This window comes from Suricata suricatta, chromosome 3, assembly GCF_006229205.1.
Source record: "Suricata suricatta isolate VVHF042 chromosome 3, meerkat_22Aug2017_6uvM2_HiC, whole genome shotgun sequence".
NCBI lineage: Eukaryota > Metazoa > Chordata > Mammalia > Carnivora > Herpestidae > Suricata > Suricata suricatta.
The window spans coordinates 148808491-148825965 of NC_043702.1; the positions used below are offsets into that span (position 1 = coordinate 148808491).

A 17475-nucleotide genomic window follows, 5' to 3' on the forward strand; every position below is an offset into this window, starting at 1 on the left:
CGTAGTTTTGTGAGCTCAAGCTTGGTGTTGAGCTCTGCACTGACAGTCTGGGGATTACTTGGGATTCTCGCTCTCACCCCATCTTGCTCTGCCCTTATCCACCACTCATGCTGTTTCTGTCTCTGTCTCTCTCAAAATAAACAAATAAACAAACAAACAAAAGAGTTGGATGCTCAACTGACTGAGCTACCCGGTGCCCCTCTAGTGTAATTTTTTTAAATGTCTATTTTTACTTTTGAGACAGAGGGAGGGTGTGGAGCAGAGAGAGAGAGAGAAGGAGACAGAGGATCTGAAGTGGTCTCTGTGCTGACATGATTTTGAGCCTGGCACGGGGCTCAAAATCATGAACCATGAGATCATGACCTAAACCAAAGTTGGATGCTTAACCAACTGAGCCACTCAGGCACATCCACCCACCCCTCTTTTAGTGTAATTTTTAATAGTGCTTCCTTCCATTCTCAAAAAGTGTGCCAGTTTGGATAATAAATTCCATGCTCATCCTACTCAGAATGAGCAGGCCTTGATCAATTTTAATTTTAGCTTTATTTCTGGTCAGCCATGTAGGTTCCATTCCCAAACTCTGCCTTTCCAGAATTCCCATTGTGCTAACCCTCCTCTTCCTCATGCCAAGTCCAGACTTTGATCTGCCTGATCAGGAGCCAAGACTCTTGAGATGCCAGCACAAGCAGTCGTATACAACTCAACTCCTCTACAGAATCCTCTTCATAAAACACCCTCTGGTCTAAATTTCCTTCCACCAGTGGACCTAGAAGGGTATAGTGGGTGCAGCCTCTGGAATTCTCCAAGGGATCATAGCCCAGTTCCACCTGCCCCTGCTGTAGCCAGTACAGCCCTTTTTTGTCAGAACCTGTCAGCACTTCTATCCGGGTGACTTTTTGTGGCTTCTCCAAAACCACTGTCAGGTAGTTGCCTCTGACAGGATTGAGAGTAGAGTAGCACTCTTTGTTCAGGGTGTAAGCGTATTGTGGAATAGCATTCATTTCCGCCATCATGTCAGTGAGGACGCTGGCGACAGGGTTGTCTGGTTCACCAAATACCTCCTCCTTCTCCACAGGAAAGCACGTGTCCTCAAACGCAGAATAATTGCCTATGTGGTAGAAGACTGAGGGACTGAAACGAATTGGAACATTTTGGGTCAAGAGTAGACGAAATTCAGAGAGAAACAAATGGATGGGAATATCTTTATGGAAAAGGAGAAAGAGAGAGGTCAGGCGGGAGAGGTCACTGGTGTGGAAAACTTTCCCAGAGAGGCTTAGGCTGGAGAACTCTAGGATCGCCCAAGGTAGTTCTTTCCAGGCTGATAGTGCCCAATAGATGGTAGAAATAAATTTGGAAGTGCAGTAAACATAATCTTCTATCATCAGAAAGTATTCAGAGAGGTTGATGGCAAAGTTCATAAGGAGGGCATAATTGACTTTCTGCCTGGAATAATGTGCTTCACAGCGTGAGGCATGACTGACATTATTCAGATCTCCCGGGAGAGAAAAGTCAGCGAGACTACCATGGATCACGAGCAGCTTCTGGGCCTCAATATGTGGTTTGAAGAGGTCTGAGATACTGGCAACGGTTCGTCTGAGCCATTTGGGGTCAGGATTGGACAGGTGGACCAGCACCACAACACAATTCAGCTCATGTTCTGAGGAAGCTTGGAACAGGGAATGCAGAGTGCCCAAAAGGTAGCTCCCATTAGGGCGCTGCTCTGAAGAAATCCCTATGGTCAACAGTTCTAGGGGTGGAAGGAGATAAGGGAGACTTTAGCACCTCAAGATGGGGAAATGTTCCTAGGACTCTCACGTCTTTCCTTTAAGGCCACACCTATGGCAAATTCACGTTTCCTTTCCTTGGGAGAGTGTGGTCTGGAGGTGAGGATAATCTCTGGTTAGGGGTTGTGAAGTGATTTTATTTGATCACAGCTTTAAAAGGCTATTGGTGGAAACTTCATGAAAAACAAACTTCTCTCTGATGGGGGAGGCTCCCATGTATCAGAGGTAAATTTGCTGGCTTGGCCAGGTAGCCAGGCCTTGACCTCACAGTTATTTCAGCTACCTTGGATCAATGAGGCCCAGATTAGAGGCTCTCCAGGGACCCACGTCATCCCAAGGTTCTGGCAGCCTAGTGCACAGCTAGTCATCTTTCACCTGCCCTTTCCTCCCTCTACTCAGTGCTTTTTACCATAGCTCCCTCCGGGTCCTCTCTCCTCTTGCCCTCCCCTCCCTGGGGAGCCACGAATGAGCTCCACTATGGGATGGCTCCTTAATGGGAGCTATGGACTTCTCACCTTGTTAGTCATTCAAGGGGGGTGACCAGTGGGAAGAAAGTACACTTAAAATTATGATCCACACCAAATTTCACAGCAGGCCCTCCTTCAGAGCATCCTGCCTTCCCCACCAGACATCAGCCTATGTTCCCTTTTTCTCCACCTTCCTTTTTTTTTTAAGTTTATTTATTTTGTGAGAGACAGACAGAGACAGAGAGAATCCCTAGCAGGCTCTGCACTGTCAGTGTGGAGCCTGATGCAGGGCTCAATGCCATGTACTGTGAGATCATGACCTGAGCCAAAATCAAGAGTTGGATGCTCAACTGACTGAGCCAACTAGGCACAACCCCCTCCCCCGCTAGCTTCCTTTTTCTTGTTGGAATACCTTGTCTGACCTTCTCCTAGTCTGACCAGTCCCTCCCCTATACTCACTCTTTTCCTGGGGAGGGGATCCAGCCAGCAATTTGTAGTTGACCTGTTGGAGTAAAGGGGAGGCTTTCTGCATGTCCCTGAAGTTCTCCAGATGGTTCTTGCTCTCAGAGGTCATTTGCTCTTGATTGAGCTGTTGCAGGATTTTCTTCTTTTCCTCCTGCTGAGGATAAGATGAGCGTTAGTCCTGATATTCATCCCTCGGCCCCTGGAGACAAATAAGGGGCAGACCCCCCTTTTAGGACAGGAGAGGCAAGCCCCAGGATCTGGTCACCAGGGAGCCCACGTGTTAGGACTCAGCTGACTGCTCTCCCTACCTTTCCACGAGAACACACAAGACTTTCCAGAAGGAGTGGTGGGCCTTGGAGTCAGGTAGGAAGTAAGAATGCCTATAGGAAGGTCTTAGGACTTATGCAAAGTAAGGACTTGCCTGCCCTACGCTGGCCCACATCTAATTTCCCTACCATTATCAGGCTGGCAAAAAGTCATCTAACTCGGCTAAGACTATGCTAGGTTCTGTGGCAGGTGCTGAAGACCAATGCCTGGTCCTGTCCTTCAGGAAGTTATCCACAGTGCCTCAGTTGTAAAATCCTTTCTTTTAATCCACTCTGAACATGCACACATTTCTGAACCGCTTCCCCACATTGCTTATGTTTTGCTTTCAATGGTTTGAGGCATTAAGGAAAAATGTAGACTTCCAAACGCTGAGCATTTGGTTTTCTCTGCATGTAGATATCATACACATAGAAGTTCTTTTATGGCTTTGTGTTTCTACTGCTTCATAAGAGAAATGGGACAAATAACCTCTCATGCAAGGCTCTGGGGAGGAAACTAGCCAGCACCCAGATAGTCCTTATCACATGCAAGTCCTGCCAGGCAGCATGGTTTTCTAGAAGTATCTCTGCATTGCTCTCTCTGCACTTAAACTGCCCTCTCTTACTCCTCACCTTTATTCAAATCTTCTACATCTTTCAAGGTTGGTTCAATGTTTATTTTTTCTCTGACAGTCTCCCAATTCCTCAAGTGCCCTCTTCTTGGAACTTCTATGATGATAACTAGACTGTGTGCATAACTGGTAGCCCATCACCCACAACCAAAGGATTGACAAACACTCCAGTCCCGGTCTCTGGGTCTTACCAATGATAAGTTATATGTAGGACGCTCTTCAGTAAGCTTTTGGAAGAAGAAGCCCAGGAAGATTAAAGACACAGCAACTAGAATACGTTTCCACAGACAATGATGCATGGTGCTGAGGCCTGGGGCAGTTCTGCAAAGAAATGTGAGCAGGATATGGGTCCTCGGTGCCTCCAGCTTACAGGAGCATAAGGATGTGCTCCTCCTGCCTGGAAGCCTCCCACTTCCTTTCTCCACTTCCCTCTTCCCGGACGCCACGGCCAGATTATGTCCATAGTCTTTTCCACCCACTTCAACCCTCCCTCCGACTTGTAGCCATCTATGGAGAGCCAAAGTCAAGGAGTTTGATTTGGTTCCACTTCTACCTTCTTCACCTCCTGGGTTTCCAGGTGAAATTGTTTATCCACTCTTGGAGCCGAGACCCAACCATGTTGCCAAGAGGAGGAAATCAAGGGTTAGGCATTAATAATATTCTTCCCTAAACTCTGAATTCAAGTCAAAGACTCTACTTTGATGTTATTGATCAATATACATTGGATCTTGTCTGTTAGCTCCCTGTTTACTTTTGTGCCTGATCCTTTCCAGGATTATGCTAGGCAGATTATGATGTTTTGAATCAAGTCAGAGGGACCAAGAGAAACTCTTGTTAGTATATCTTCCCCCCATCCTGGACTGGAAAGTAGGTTGCAAACTAAAAGTGACCAGAAATTTCTAATCACCCGAAAGTCTTTACCATGTTTGGAGTGCTATGTCCATTGGAGTCTTTTTGTTTAACAGAAGATGTGGCTTGAGAGTTTATTGGAGAGCTGGAATTTCTCTGGAATCAAGGAGAAAAAACTTTAATATTTGTATGCATGCAGGATAGCATCCCAGAGGGGCTCTTCTGAGGTACAGAAACTAGTCACCCCTCCCAGGAGACCCTGCTTGACAACCATTGTCCACCCTGAATGGGGGGCTGGTTACCACTTCAGCCTGCATCAAGCAACCTGTTTCTGGATAAGGTGGGGCTAAAGCTTTATTTATTTATTTTAACAGGTTCATTTTTGAGAGACAGAGAGAGGCAGAGCATGGATGAGGGGAGGGACAGGGAGAGAGGGAGACACAGAGTCCAAAGCAGGCTCCAAGCTCCGAGTTGTCAGCATAGGGCCAAACACAGGGCTTGAACTCACAAACCATGAGATCATGACCTGAATCAAAGTCTGACTGAGCCACCCAGGTGTAGTTTTAGAGACTGCTTTCTAGTCTTTTATTCCAAACCCAGAACTGTGGAAATAAACTGTCAGTTTAAATCTAATTGATGAAAGTGGATACTGAGGTTTCCTTCCCCTTTTAGAAGGCTGCCACAGAAGATTCCTGGAGGAGTCATTGCTCCCATTCTGCCCCCTCCCCTACAGGCTCTGTCACACTGTGTGTCCTGGTGGGTGTGGCCATCACCACAAACTGGCCTCAAATCTGAAGTTCTTACTTGGGCCTCCACTTTCTGGAACTACCCACGGGCTTCTGACATTTCCTTTTCTTCTCTTTATCTGCTCTTTCTCATTACTAAGATCATATTTCCAGTTCTTCCTTGTTCTCCCCACCTCTCTCCTCCACATGCTTGACTTGGCATTAGGCAACATGTAGATTTGACCTTTAATAAGAAAAGAAGATAACCAAATGACATTGTCTCTTACCAACACAGCGTTTTATATATGAAAAACAGAACCTGCACGCAGGATAATATTTTACTTATGATACTGTTTTTTTTTCTTTCAGTTTTTCTATTTTTATACTAACAATTTTTTTAGGGGCGCCTGGGTGGCTCAGTTGGTTGAGCGTCCGACTTCAGCTCAGGTCATGATCTCATGGTTCATGGGTTCGAGCCCCATGTCGGGCTCTGTGCTGACTGCTAGCTCAGAGCCTGGAGCCTGCTTCAGATTCTGTGTCTCTTTCTCTCTCTGCCCCTCCCCTCTTCACACTGTCTCTCTCTGTCTTTCAAAACAAAAAAAATTCTTTTAATGTTTTATTTTTTGAGGAAGTGTGGGGGGGGGAGGGGACAGAGAGAGAGGAGGACAGAAGATCTGAAGTGGGCTCCATGCTGATAGGCTGACAGCCCAATGCGAGGCTCGAACCCACTGAACCCACCAACCATGAGATTATGACCTGAATGGAAGTCCTATGCTCAACCTGAGCCACCCAAGATGCCCCTATTTATTTATTTTGAGAGAGAGATGGAGCATGAGTGGGGAAGGGACAGAGAGAGAGAGAGAGAGAGAGAGAGAGAGAATCCCAAGCAGGCTCCACTCTGTCAGTACAGAGCCTGAAGCAGGGCTCCATCTCACAAGCCATGAGTCATGACCTGAGCTGAAATCAAGAGTTGGACACTTAACTGACTGAGCCACCCACGCACCCCAATTTTTCCTTTCAGTTTCATTGAGATATAGTTAACATACAGAACTATCTAAATTTAAGGTGTAAGGCGTAATGCCTTTACTTACATGTATTGCAAAATGATTGCGGCCATAAGTTTAGTTAACATCCATCATCTCATAGAGACACACACATGCATGCATACACACATATATAGGAAAAAAAGATTTCTTTTTCTTTGTGATGAGACCTTTTAGGATGCACTCTCTTAGCAACTTTCAAATATTCCATACAGCAGAATAAACTATAGTCATCATACGGGACATTATGTTCTCAGTGTTTAATTCTCCTATAAATTGGGAGTTTGCACATTTTGGCCACATTCCTCCACTTCCTTCTCCCCTCAACTCCCCACACTGGTAACCACAAATCTGATCTCTTTTTTGGTGAATTTGTTTGTTTGGTTTTTAGATTCCACATATAAGAGAGATCATACGGAATTTGTCTTTCTCTGTTTGACTTAATTTCAGTTAGTATAATGCCCCATGAGTCCACCCATGATATCACAAGTGGAAGGATTTCCTTATTTTGATGGCTGGTTAGTGATACACACATGCGCATGCGCACGTACACAATTTTCTTACCCATAATAATGCTGCTTTGAGAAGGCTGTGTATTTAAAAACTGAAGTCTTCTACCAGGGCACAACTTCTTCACAGTAAAACCCTTTTTTCTCTCCCTCTCTTCCCTTCTTTGATTCTTCTTCTTTCAAGTTTTCCATTCCCCTCCTTTCTCCTCTAGGAATGAAAGAACAAAGAAGAAAATAAATACAAAGCTATTAAAGTTAAGATTCAATATTTTTTAATTAAAATTATGTATAATTTTGATATTCAATTTATTATTTTTTCTTATACGATCAGTGATTTTTTTTTCCCTGTTTAAGAAATATCAGCTACTTCAAGGGTGAAAAGATAGTTTCTTATGTTTCCTTCTGGAAGCTTTACAGTATTAGTCTCCCCCGATTTATTGAGGTACATGAGAATTGACAAATATAAATCACATATACCTATACAACTTGATATTTTGATATGTTTAATTATGAAATAAATAACCACCACAATCAAGCTAAATAACACATCCATCAACTCACACCACTTTCTTTCTTTTCCTTTTTCTTCCCTTCCTCCCTCCCTTCTTTCTATTCTTTCTTCCTATTCTTTCTTTCTTTATCTCTTTTGAAAGCCCTTAATATCTACCCTTTTAACAAATTCCATATATACAATATGGTATTGTTAACGATAGTCACATTGCTGTACATGAGATCACTAGAGCTTATTAATCTTGTAGAGCTGAAACTTTGTACTCTTTGTCTAAGTTCTCCCCATTTTCCTCTTCCCCTAATCCTGGCAGTCACTATTCCACTCTCTGCTCCTAGTAGGTATGCACTGGTATCTCATTGTGTTTTCTTTTTTCTTTTGTAAGCTATGATACAAAAGATATATTTTATAAGGTAAAATCACATTTTATTTTTTTAGCATAGTGTTCTACACGTTTTGGCATACATGCATAGTCATGTAGTTACCACCATATTCAAGACAGAGAATACCACCATCACCTCCCCACATGTCTTCATACTATCTTGTAGACAATCCTTTCTCTCACTTCCAGCCTCTGGCAACTATCACCTGTTTTTTGCATCCAGAGTTTTGTTTTCCCCAGAATGTCGTATCAGTGGAATCATGTAGTCCAGAGACTTCGGAGTCTGGCTCTTCTCATTTACCATGCTGCGTTTGAGATTCATCCACGTTTTTGTGCAGATTTAGTAGCTCATTCCTTTTTACTGGTGAGTCATATTCTACTTTATGGATGGGCTGCAGGTTCTTTTTTTCTTTTTCTAAAAGTTTATTTATTTTTGAGAGAGAGAGAGAGAGAGAGAGAGACAGAGAGAGAAAGAAAGAGAGAGAGGGAGGGAGAGGGGCAGAGAGAAAATTCCAAGCAGGTTCCATGCTAACATGCTAACAGCATGGAGCTTGATGTGGAGCTTGACCTTACGAACCCTCAGATTATGACCTGAGCTGAAATCAAGAGTCAGATGCTTAACCAATTGAGCCACCCAGGTGCCCCCACAATTTCTTTATTCATTCATAATTTGATGGATATTTGGTTGTTTCCAGGTTTTGGCAATTACGAATAAAACCACTAAAAATGTTCCCTCATATTTTTGTGTGACATAATATTTCATTTCTCTCAGATTAATACCCAGGAGTGTAATTGCTGAGTCATATAAGAACATGTTTACTTTATAAGAAACTGCTAGACATTTTTCTAAAATAGTGGATCATGTTGAATATCCCCCAGCAATGTATGAGGAGAGCTCCTGTTGCTCCCAATCAATACTTAAATGGTCAGGTTATTTTTAAAGCATTTTATACCATCTAATAGGTATAGGGTAGTATCTCATTGTGTTTTCAATTTGCATTTTCCTAATGGTTAATGTTGTTGAGCATTCCTCTCTAAAATAAGCTTTTAAAGCTATATATTTTATTATAGGGAGCTTCAATTGCATCCCACAAATTTAGATGTTGTGAATTCATTATTATTCAGTTCAAATAGTTTCTAATTTTATTTGTAATTTCTTATTTGACCCATGAGCTATTTAGAAATGTTGATGAGGGGCACCTGGGTGGCTCAGTCCATTGAGGATCTGACTTTGGCTCAGGTATGATCTCATGGATCGTGGGTTCAAGCCCCACATTGGGCTCTGCGCTGACAGCTCAGAGCCTGGAGCATGCTTCGGGTTCTCAGTCTCTTTCTTTGCCTCTCCCTCAGTGTGTGCTCTCTCTCTCTGAAAAATAAATACATAAATTTTAAAAAATGTAACTTTTTACAGGGAAAAAATTTCAGGGAAAGCTGTCAGGGACAATGTTAAAGGGGCTGGGCTGGTTTACTGAACCAGAGAGCCCAGCAGAACTGCCAGATGCTCTGTCAGGGTTTGAATACCGCTGGCCTCATGTTCTCATTTGCTTTGCCCCGTCCAGGGCAAGTATCTGTGTAGATTGGGGGAACTGATGCCGCCGGGGTGGGGCATCAAGACAGCAAGTAGTGTCGTGCCTGCATCAACATGGGGTGAATAATAATACATGTCCTCTTTTCCTTAAGGAGTTATTTTGTGTCTCTGAGGAACAATTGGGTGATATCCTGTCACTAGACCTGTCCTATACTCAGGGGTGGTTTTATACGGATACTTTCTAGATGGATAAACTCAAATGTTCTTCACAGGGAAAGGAAGACTATCAGGTGATGCTCTTAATCATATTTTAGTTATAGACCTCTTTGGATCTTCTCAGAAAAATGCATAAAACATATGCAGCCACTCACTCACTCCTCAAGATCTACTTATACAAAGACCACAGCTCTTCCAACCACCGATACATGCACCAATTTTCATCCTCCACACCCCTGCACATATGTCCACTCCCACATGTCCATACACACATCACCTTCCACACATCAAACCCACACACTTGCACATGTATCTACTCACACACACAATATACTCTTCTCACTAACACACTTACCCACTCACCTACCCACTCACCTGTATACTCCACATATGCCCATACAGATACCTCCTTGCAAAAACCACACACACACACACACACACACACACACACACACACACACACACATCTCACACACACTTTTGTATTGAACCTCAGGTTAACTCCAGGTTAAGAACTTGCCATTATAGGATGTCTTTTCACAAAAGTCCCATACTCATAGAATTCTGTAGCTGAAAGCCTGGAATTTAGGATCCTGAAGAATCTCTTGGGATAAACCATCTACACTTTGGAGCCATGTGCTCCTTACTCTGTGCTTATCTCTAACTAGCATTTCCTGTTATATGAGGATATGTTTTAGAATGTTATTAATCTCACCACTAGTCTCTAAGTATCTTGAGGCCAGGGTCTGTATCACCAATCTTTGCATCCTTGGTGCTCACTTAGCACATAGAGGGCACTCAATTAATTTTGAGAGAATGGATGACTTGCTTTCTGACTGCTTGAATGACATTCATCTATTCAACAAATATATGTTGAATTTCTTTTCATTGCTAGGTGTTGCGCTCATCATGTAGGGGATGAAAGAAATAAGGACTTTGCTACTGATTTTTGGAGATCTTGTCAAACATGGGAGACAGATAGACAGAAAATTATAATATCTGTAGGGTATTTCTTTGCTCAGTTCTTTCTTTTTAAAACTTTTTAGAAACTTTTATTTATTTTGAGAGACAGAGACAGAGTGCAGGCAGGGGAGGGACTGAGAGAGAGGGAGACACAGAATATGAAGCAAGCTCCAGGCTTTGAGCTGTTAGCACAGAGCCCAATGTGGGGCTCGAACCTATGAACTGTGAGATTATGAACTGAGCTGAAGTCAGATGCTTGTTCGACTGAGCCACCCAGGTGTCCCAATATATTTCTTGATTGAAAGAAGTGGTATAGGAGAGTTCAGCATAAAATATTATGAAAATAGTAGAAAGATGTTAACTTTGTCTCTGGGTATCAGGAAAGTCTTCACAAAGGAGATAACATCTGAGCTAGAATTTGAAAGCTGACTGGGAAGTTGCCAGGTGAACTAAGGAAAAGGGCATATTAGACAATCTGAATTTTGGGTGGAGGAGGTAGAAGGATATGCATCTAAGAAGTCTGATCCAGATTGCAAGACTCTCTTATGAGTAATACAGGGTTGATGTTCAACCCAGTTACTGACCAGTTAGTAAACTCTTGCCCTTGGGTATGGCCCAGTGTCCCAGGAGGCATCTCTTTCTCTTCCTTGAAACTCCCCAGACTTTCCATGACCTAGCAACAAAAGTTAAGAACTGGAATTTCAGGTGACTTCTAAGACCCTGCCCTCGTGCTGGGGCCAGCGCCTGTTTTAATTAAAAGGTGCTGTTCCATGAAGACTTAAAAGTTTTAAGTACCACCTCTGATAGAATGCAAAGAAAAAGAGCCAAGACAGCTTTTACGGAGCAACTTTTGTGGCAAACATGGTGGTGATGGTAATGGGAAGTCACTTGCTAATGTGTTCTTATTGAGTACTCATAAATGCCATTGAATGTATATATTATTATTTCTACATCAAATATGAGGAAATGAGGCTAAGAGAAGAAACATTTATTAAGGGTCTGCTGTTGATAGATGCTGTCTCGCTCCTGCCTTTGGCCATGGGTCTTGTGTTTGCATTTCTAGACTCTCACTCTTGGGAGACTTAGCTAAGCGATTTCAGGATACTTCAACTTAATTTTGACCCCAAGGACCACCTTTGTTTTCTGATCAGCTCACAACAAATAGCTTTTAAAAACAGAAGGTCAATAAAAGACAGCCTGATGTAGAGAGTCATATAAGATGGGTGGGGACAATAGAGTAAGAGAAAAACAAAAAAGGAGTAGTTACTGGAAAAAGGACTGGGTGCACTGGAGTTTCTTACTTGAGTTCCCTTCTACCTTGTGTATTAGAAAAATAAAAAAAGATTGGCAGAAGCTCTAAGAGGCAAATTAGGGGTGCCCATCAATTCTTGCATTGATTTTGGCCTTGTCCCAGATATTGTATTTTTATTGTTTTGCATTATTAAAATATTTTAAATTTTATTTTTCATCTTTTTTCCTATTTATTTATTTATTTTAATTTATCCCGAAGTTAGTTAGGATATAGTGCAATAATGGCTTCAGGAGTAGAATCCAGTGACTCATCACCTATGTATAGCACCCAGTACTCATTCCCACAAGAGCCCTCCTCAATTCTCTTTGCCCCTTTAGCCTATCCCATCACCCAAAACTCCTCCAGCAACCCTTGGTTTGTTCTCTGTATTTATAAGTCTCTTACGTTTTGTCCCCTCCCTGTTTTCATATTATTTTTGCTTCCCTACCCTTACATTTGTTTTGTATCTTCCACATATAAGTGAAGTCATATTATATTTGTCTTTCTCTGAATGACTAATTTCTCTTAGCATAATACTCTCTAGTTCCATCCATGTTGTTAGAAATGGCAAGATTTCATTCCTTTTGATTGCCAAGTAATATTCCAGTGTGTGTGTGTGTGTGTGTGTGTGTGTGTGTGTGTGTGTGTGTATAAATATATACACACACCACATCTTCTCCATTCATCCATGAATGGACACTTGGGCTCTTTCTGTACTTTGTTTATAGCACTGCTAAAAACATTGGGGTGCATGTGCCCCTTCAAAACAGCACACCCGTACCCTTTGGATAAGTACCTAGTAGTGCAATTGCTGGGTGGTAGGGTAATTCTATTTTTAATTTTTGGAGGAACCTCCATATTGTTTTCCAGAATGGCTTCACCGTTTGTATTTCAATCAGCAGTGCAAAGTGTTCCTCTTTCTCTGGATCCTCACCAACATCTGTCATTGCCTGAGTTGTTAATTTTAGCCATTCTGACAGGTATTTCACTGATGGTGAGTAATGTTGAGCATTTTTCATGTGTCTGTTAGCCAACTGGATAAGTGTCTGTCTATTCATGTCTTTTGCCCATTTCTTCACTAGATCATTTGTTTTTTGGGTGTTGAGTTTGATAAGTTCTTTATAGATTTTAGATACTAACTTTTTATCTGATATGTCATTTGCAAATATCTTCTCCCATTCTATCAGGTGCCTTTTAGTTTTGATAATTGTTTCCTTTGCCATGCAGAAGATTTTTATGTTAAGGAGGTCCCAATAGTTCATTTTTGCTTTGGTTTCTTTTGCTTCCGGAGACATGTTGAGTAAGAAGTTGCTGTGGCTAAGGTCAAAGAGGTTTTTGCCTGCTTTCTCCTCTAGGATTTTGATGGCTTCCTGTCTTGCATTTAGGTCTTCCATCCATTTTGAGTTTATTTTTGTGTGTGATGTAGGAAAGTGGTGTGTGATATAAGAATCTGAAGCAGGCTTCAGGCTCTGAGCTGTCAGCACAGAGTCTGATGCGGGGCTCAAACTCACAAACCATGAGATCATGACCTGAGCTGAAGTTGGATGCTGAGCTGAAGTCAACTGAGCCACCCAGGCTCCCCAAAGTGCAACATATTTTTGTGTGTTGACTTTGTATCCTGCTTTTTCACTGAAATAGTTTATCAGTTCCAACAGATTTTGTTTGTGAGAAATTTTAGAGTTTTCTGCTTATAAGATCATATTACCAGCAAACAGAAAATTTTACTTCTCCCTTTCCAATTTTGGATTTTTAAAATTTATTTTTCTTACCTAAGTTCTCTTACTAGAACTTCTAATATTATGTTAAGTAGAAGTAATGAGAATAGGCATTCTTGTTTTTTCCCTAATAACAGAAAAAAAGTTTTTAGTCTTTCATTACTGAGTATGAGTGTTTTTATCATGAATTTTTCATGAAGATGCGTTGAAGTTTTCAAATGTTTTCTTTGCACATGATCAATTGAGATGATTATGCGGGGTTTTCCCCTTCATTCTGTTGAGGTAGCATATTTCACTGGTCAAATTTTGTATGTTGAATCATCCTTGCGTTCCAGGAATATATCCTAGTTGGTCATGGTGCATATACCTTTTAATATGCTGCTGAATTTGGTTTGCTAGTATTTTCCTGAGGGTTATTGCATCAATATTCATAAAAGAAATCGGGCTGTTTTCTTGTAGTGTCTTTCTCTGGCTTTGGTATCAGGGTAATGTTGGCCTCATAAAATTTGCTTATCTTCAATATTTGGGAAAGGTCTAAGAAGGTTCAGTATTAGTTTTTTCAATGTTAGAATTCACCAGTGAAGCCATCTGATCCAGCGGTTTTTGTTGTTGTGGGGAGATTTTTGATTACTGATTCAATCTCCTTACTAGTTATAGATCTATTCAAATTTTCTATTTCTTCATGGCTTAGTCTTGGTAGGTTTTGTATTTCTAGGAATTGAAGATTTCACTTACATTATTTAATTAATTGGCATACAATTTTTATAGTACTCTCATAATTGTTTTTGTTTCTGTAGAATTGTTAGTAATGTCCCCATTTTCATTTCTGATTTTTGTAATTTTAGTGTTCTCTTTCTTCTTAATCCATGTAGCTAAAGGTTTTTCAATTTTGTTGATCTTTTAGAAGAACCAACATTTGCTTTCATTGATTTCTATTCTATATATTTTTTTGCATTTATTTAAAAAAATTTTTTTAAAATAGTTTATTGTCAAATTGGTTTCCATACAATACCCAGTGCTCTTCCCCATAAGTGCCCTCCACCATCACCACCACCTCCTTTCCCCCTTTCCCCCTTCCCCTCCCCCTTCAACCCTCAGTTCATTTTCAGCATTCAATAGTCTCACAGGTTTTGCTCCCTCTCTCTCCCCAATTCTTTCCCCCTTCTCCTGCCCCTGGTCCTCCATTAGGTTTCTCCTGTTTTCCTGTTAGACCTATGAGTGCAAACATATGGTTTCTGTTCTATTCTATATTTCATTGGTCTTTGATTTAATCTTTATTACTTCCTTCCCTCTGCTATCTTTGGGTTACATTTGTTTTTCTTTTTCAAGCTCCTTGAATTGTAAATTTAGGTTATTGATTTGATATTTTTCTTGCTTTTTGGTATAAGCATTTATAGCTATAAACTTTCCTCTTAGAGACACTTTCAGTGTGTCCCATAAATTTTGGTATATTGTGTTTTTATTTTCATTCATTTAAATATTTTCTAATTTCTTTTCTGATTTCTTCTTTGATCCATTGGTTGTTTAAAGATGTGTTATTTAGGGGTGCCTACGTGGCTCAGTCAGTTAAGCACCTGACTGTTTATTTTAGCTCAGGTCATGGTCTCATGGTTCTTGGGGTCAAGCCCCATGTTGGCCTTGTGCTAACAGCACAAGGCCTGCTTGGGATTCTCTCTCTCACTCTCTCTTTGCCCTCCTTCCTCTTTACTTGTATTCTTTCTTAAAAAAAAAAAAAGTTTTAAAAAATGTGTTATTTAATTTCTCCAATTTCATGAAATTTCCAGTTTTCCTTTTGTTATTGATTGCTAACTTCATCCCATTTTGGTAAAAAAACATACTTTGTATGATATCTATTTTTTTAAATGCATTCAAAGCTTAATTTGTGGCCTGAGATATCGTCTGTCTTGGAAACTGCCTCATGGGTGCTTGAGAAGAATGTGTATTCTCTTTTTGTTGGGTAAAGTGCTCTGCAATGCTGTTAAACCTAGTTGGTTTATGGTGCAGTTTAAGTTCTCTATTTCCTTATTTATTTTGTGTCTAGTTGTTCCACTCATCGTCATTGGGGTATTGAATTCTTTAAATATTATTGTATTTCTCCCTTTAATTCCATCAATTCCATCAGTTTTTGCTGCTTATATTTTGAAGACCTTTTAGGTATGTAAATGTTCATAACTGTTGTATCTTTTTGCTGTTTTGAACATTTATTCATGAACACTTATAATGTCCTACTTTGACTCTTGTAAACATTTTTTTTCTTGTAAACATTTTTGACTTAATGTGTGTTTTGTTTAATATTAGTTCAGCCAACCCTTCTCTTTTGCTTACTACTGCATGGAATATTATTTTTCATCTTTTCACTTGCAACCTGTTAGTTTCCTTGGATCTAAAGTGAATCTCTCATAGATAGCACATAGTTGGATCCGATTTTTAAGTCAATTCTGCCAACCTCTGGATTAGAGAGTTAAATCAATTTGCATTTAATTACTCTAAAGAGATGCTTACTTTTGACATTTTATGTGTTTTCTATAGTGTTTTTGTCCCTTGTTTTCTGCATTACCATCTACTTTTGTTGTTTAGTTGGATTTTTTTTATAGCAAAATGTTTTAATTATCTTCTCATTTCCTTTTGTGTACAGTTTATAGCTATTTTCTTTGTGGTTGCCATGGGGATTATATTTAACACCCTAAGCTTATAACTCTTTAATTTGAATTTGCACCGGTTTAACTTCGATAACATGGAAACTGCTCCTTTACAGCTCCACTCTCCCCAGTTTTGGTTGTTGTAGTCACAAAATTCCATCTTTATACATTGTGTGCTGCGATCTGATACTTCTTTTAAATGCACTAGTCTCTAGTAGAAGTTATCTATTTCTAGTTCTCTACTAGTTATCTAATAGAAGATTTAGAGTTACAAACCCAAGTTAAAACAATATTAGCTCTTACACTATTGGTTTTTATTTAAATATATTAGTCTCTTAAGTCATGTAGAAGACAAAAAGTATAATAAAAAGCCATTGTTACAATAATACTAGCTTTTATAATTGCCTATAAATTACATTTATTGAGAACTTTACTTCTCCATATGGCTTTGAGTTACTGTCTCCTGTTCTTTGATTTTCAAGCACTTTTTTGAGCATTTCTTGTGGAGCAGTCTACTAGTTGCAGATTCCTTTGGCTTTTATCTAGAAATATCTTAATTCCTCCCTCATTTTTGAACAGTTTTGCTGGATAATGGATTCCTGGTTAACAATTGTTTTCCTTTTAGTACTTTGAACATGTTGGCCCACTGTCTTCTTGTCCCCAAAAGATTCTGATTAGAAAGGTGTTAATCATTTTATTGAGGATTGTGTGTATGTGATGATTTGCTTCTCTTTTGCTGCTTTCAAGATTCTATCTCTGTTTTTGGCTTTTGAAAATTTGATTATAACGTGTTTTGGTGTGAGTCTCTTTGAGTTCATCTTACTTGAAGTTTTGAACTTCTTGGATGTTTATAATCATGAAAATTGGGATGCTTTCAGCTATTATTTCTTCAAATATTCTCTCTGCTCTTTTCTGTCTCTTCTCCTTCTGAGACTCCCACAGTGCTTATGTTGGTCTGCTTTCTGAGCTGAGATGCCCATTTTCTGCCCTCAGACATCGACATGCCTGGTTCTCAGGCATTTGGACTCAGGCTGTGATTACATCATCAACTACTCTGGTTCTTGGGCCTTCGAGTTTGGACTGGAACTACACCGCTAGCTCTTCTTGACCCTTCAGTTTGTAGATTGCAAGTTGTAGGACTCTCAACTTCCACTCCATAACTGTGTGAACTAATGCCTCATAATAATCTCTTTTCATCCATCCATCTATCTATCTATCTATCTATCTATCTATCTATCTATCTATTTATCTATCTATCTATCATCTATTTCCTATTGACTTTGTTTCTCTGGAGAACCCTGGCTAACACGGGCACTTATTATGGATCTAAGGTTATTAATGCAATCAAGTCAGATCCAGGAGACACTCGCCCTTTCTGACTTGAGACTCCTATTCCCTCAAGGCTTTTGACAAGGCAATAAGGAAAAAAAATATATGTTATATATATATTTCCC

The 17475-nt window shown here is 40.3% G+C and overlaps 1 protein-coding gene and 1 long non-coding RNA gene across 3 annotated transcripts in view; one reads left to right on the forward strand and one right to left on the reverse strand.

Moving 5' to 3' along the window:
* Nucleotides 1–524: 524 nt before the first annotated feature.
* LOC115288299 (alpha-1,6-mannosyl-glycoprotein 4-beta-N-acetylglucosaminyltransferase-like) overlaps nucleotides 525–17475 on the reverse strand; it is a 34263-nt gene continuing 17312 nt past the window's right edge. Inside the window, exons 2-7 of one of the 2 annotated variants that reach the window (XM_029935496.1) lie at nucleotides 6835–6987; nucleotides 5307–5471; nucleotides 4575–4658; nucleotides 3845–3974; nucleotides 2711–2870; nucleotides 525–1747 (exon numbers count right to left, since the gene is read on the reverse strand). In XM_029935496.1, the coding sequence (XP_029791356.1) occupies nucleotides 606–1747; nucleotides 2711–2870; nucleotides 3845–3952 (1410 nt within the window). In that variant the 5' untranslated portion in view covers nucleotides 3953–3974; nucleotides 4575–4658; nucleotides 5307–5471; nucleotides 6835–6987 and the 3' untranslated portion in view covers nucleotides 525–605. The remainder of the gene's footprint in view (nucleotides 1748–2710; nucleotides 2871–3844; nucleotides 3975–4574; nucleotides 4659–5306; nucleotides 5472–6834; nucleotides 6988–17475) is intronic. The other variant, XM_029935497.1, reaches the window with a different exon arrangement.
* Nucleotides 4802–17475, forward strand: part of LOC115288300 — a 29177-nt gene continuing 16503 nt past the window's right edge. The window contains exons 1-2 of the long non-coding RNA XR_003906927.1: nucleotides 4802–4842; nucleotides 7910–8033. This is a non-coding gene — a long non-coding RNA (uncharacterized LOC115288300). The remainder of the gene's footprint in view (nucleotides 4843–7909; nucleotides 8034–17475) is intronic.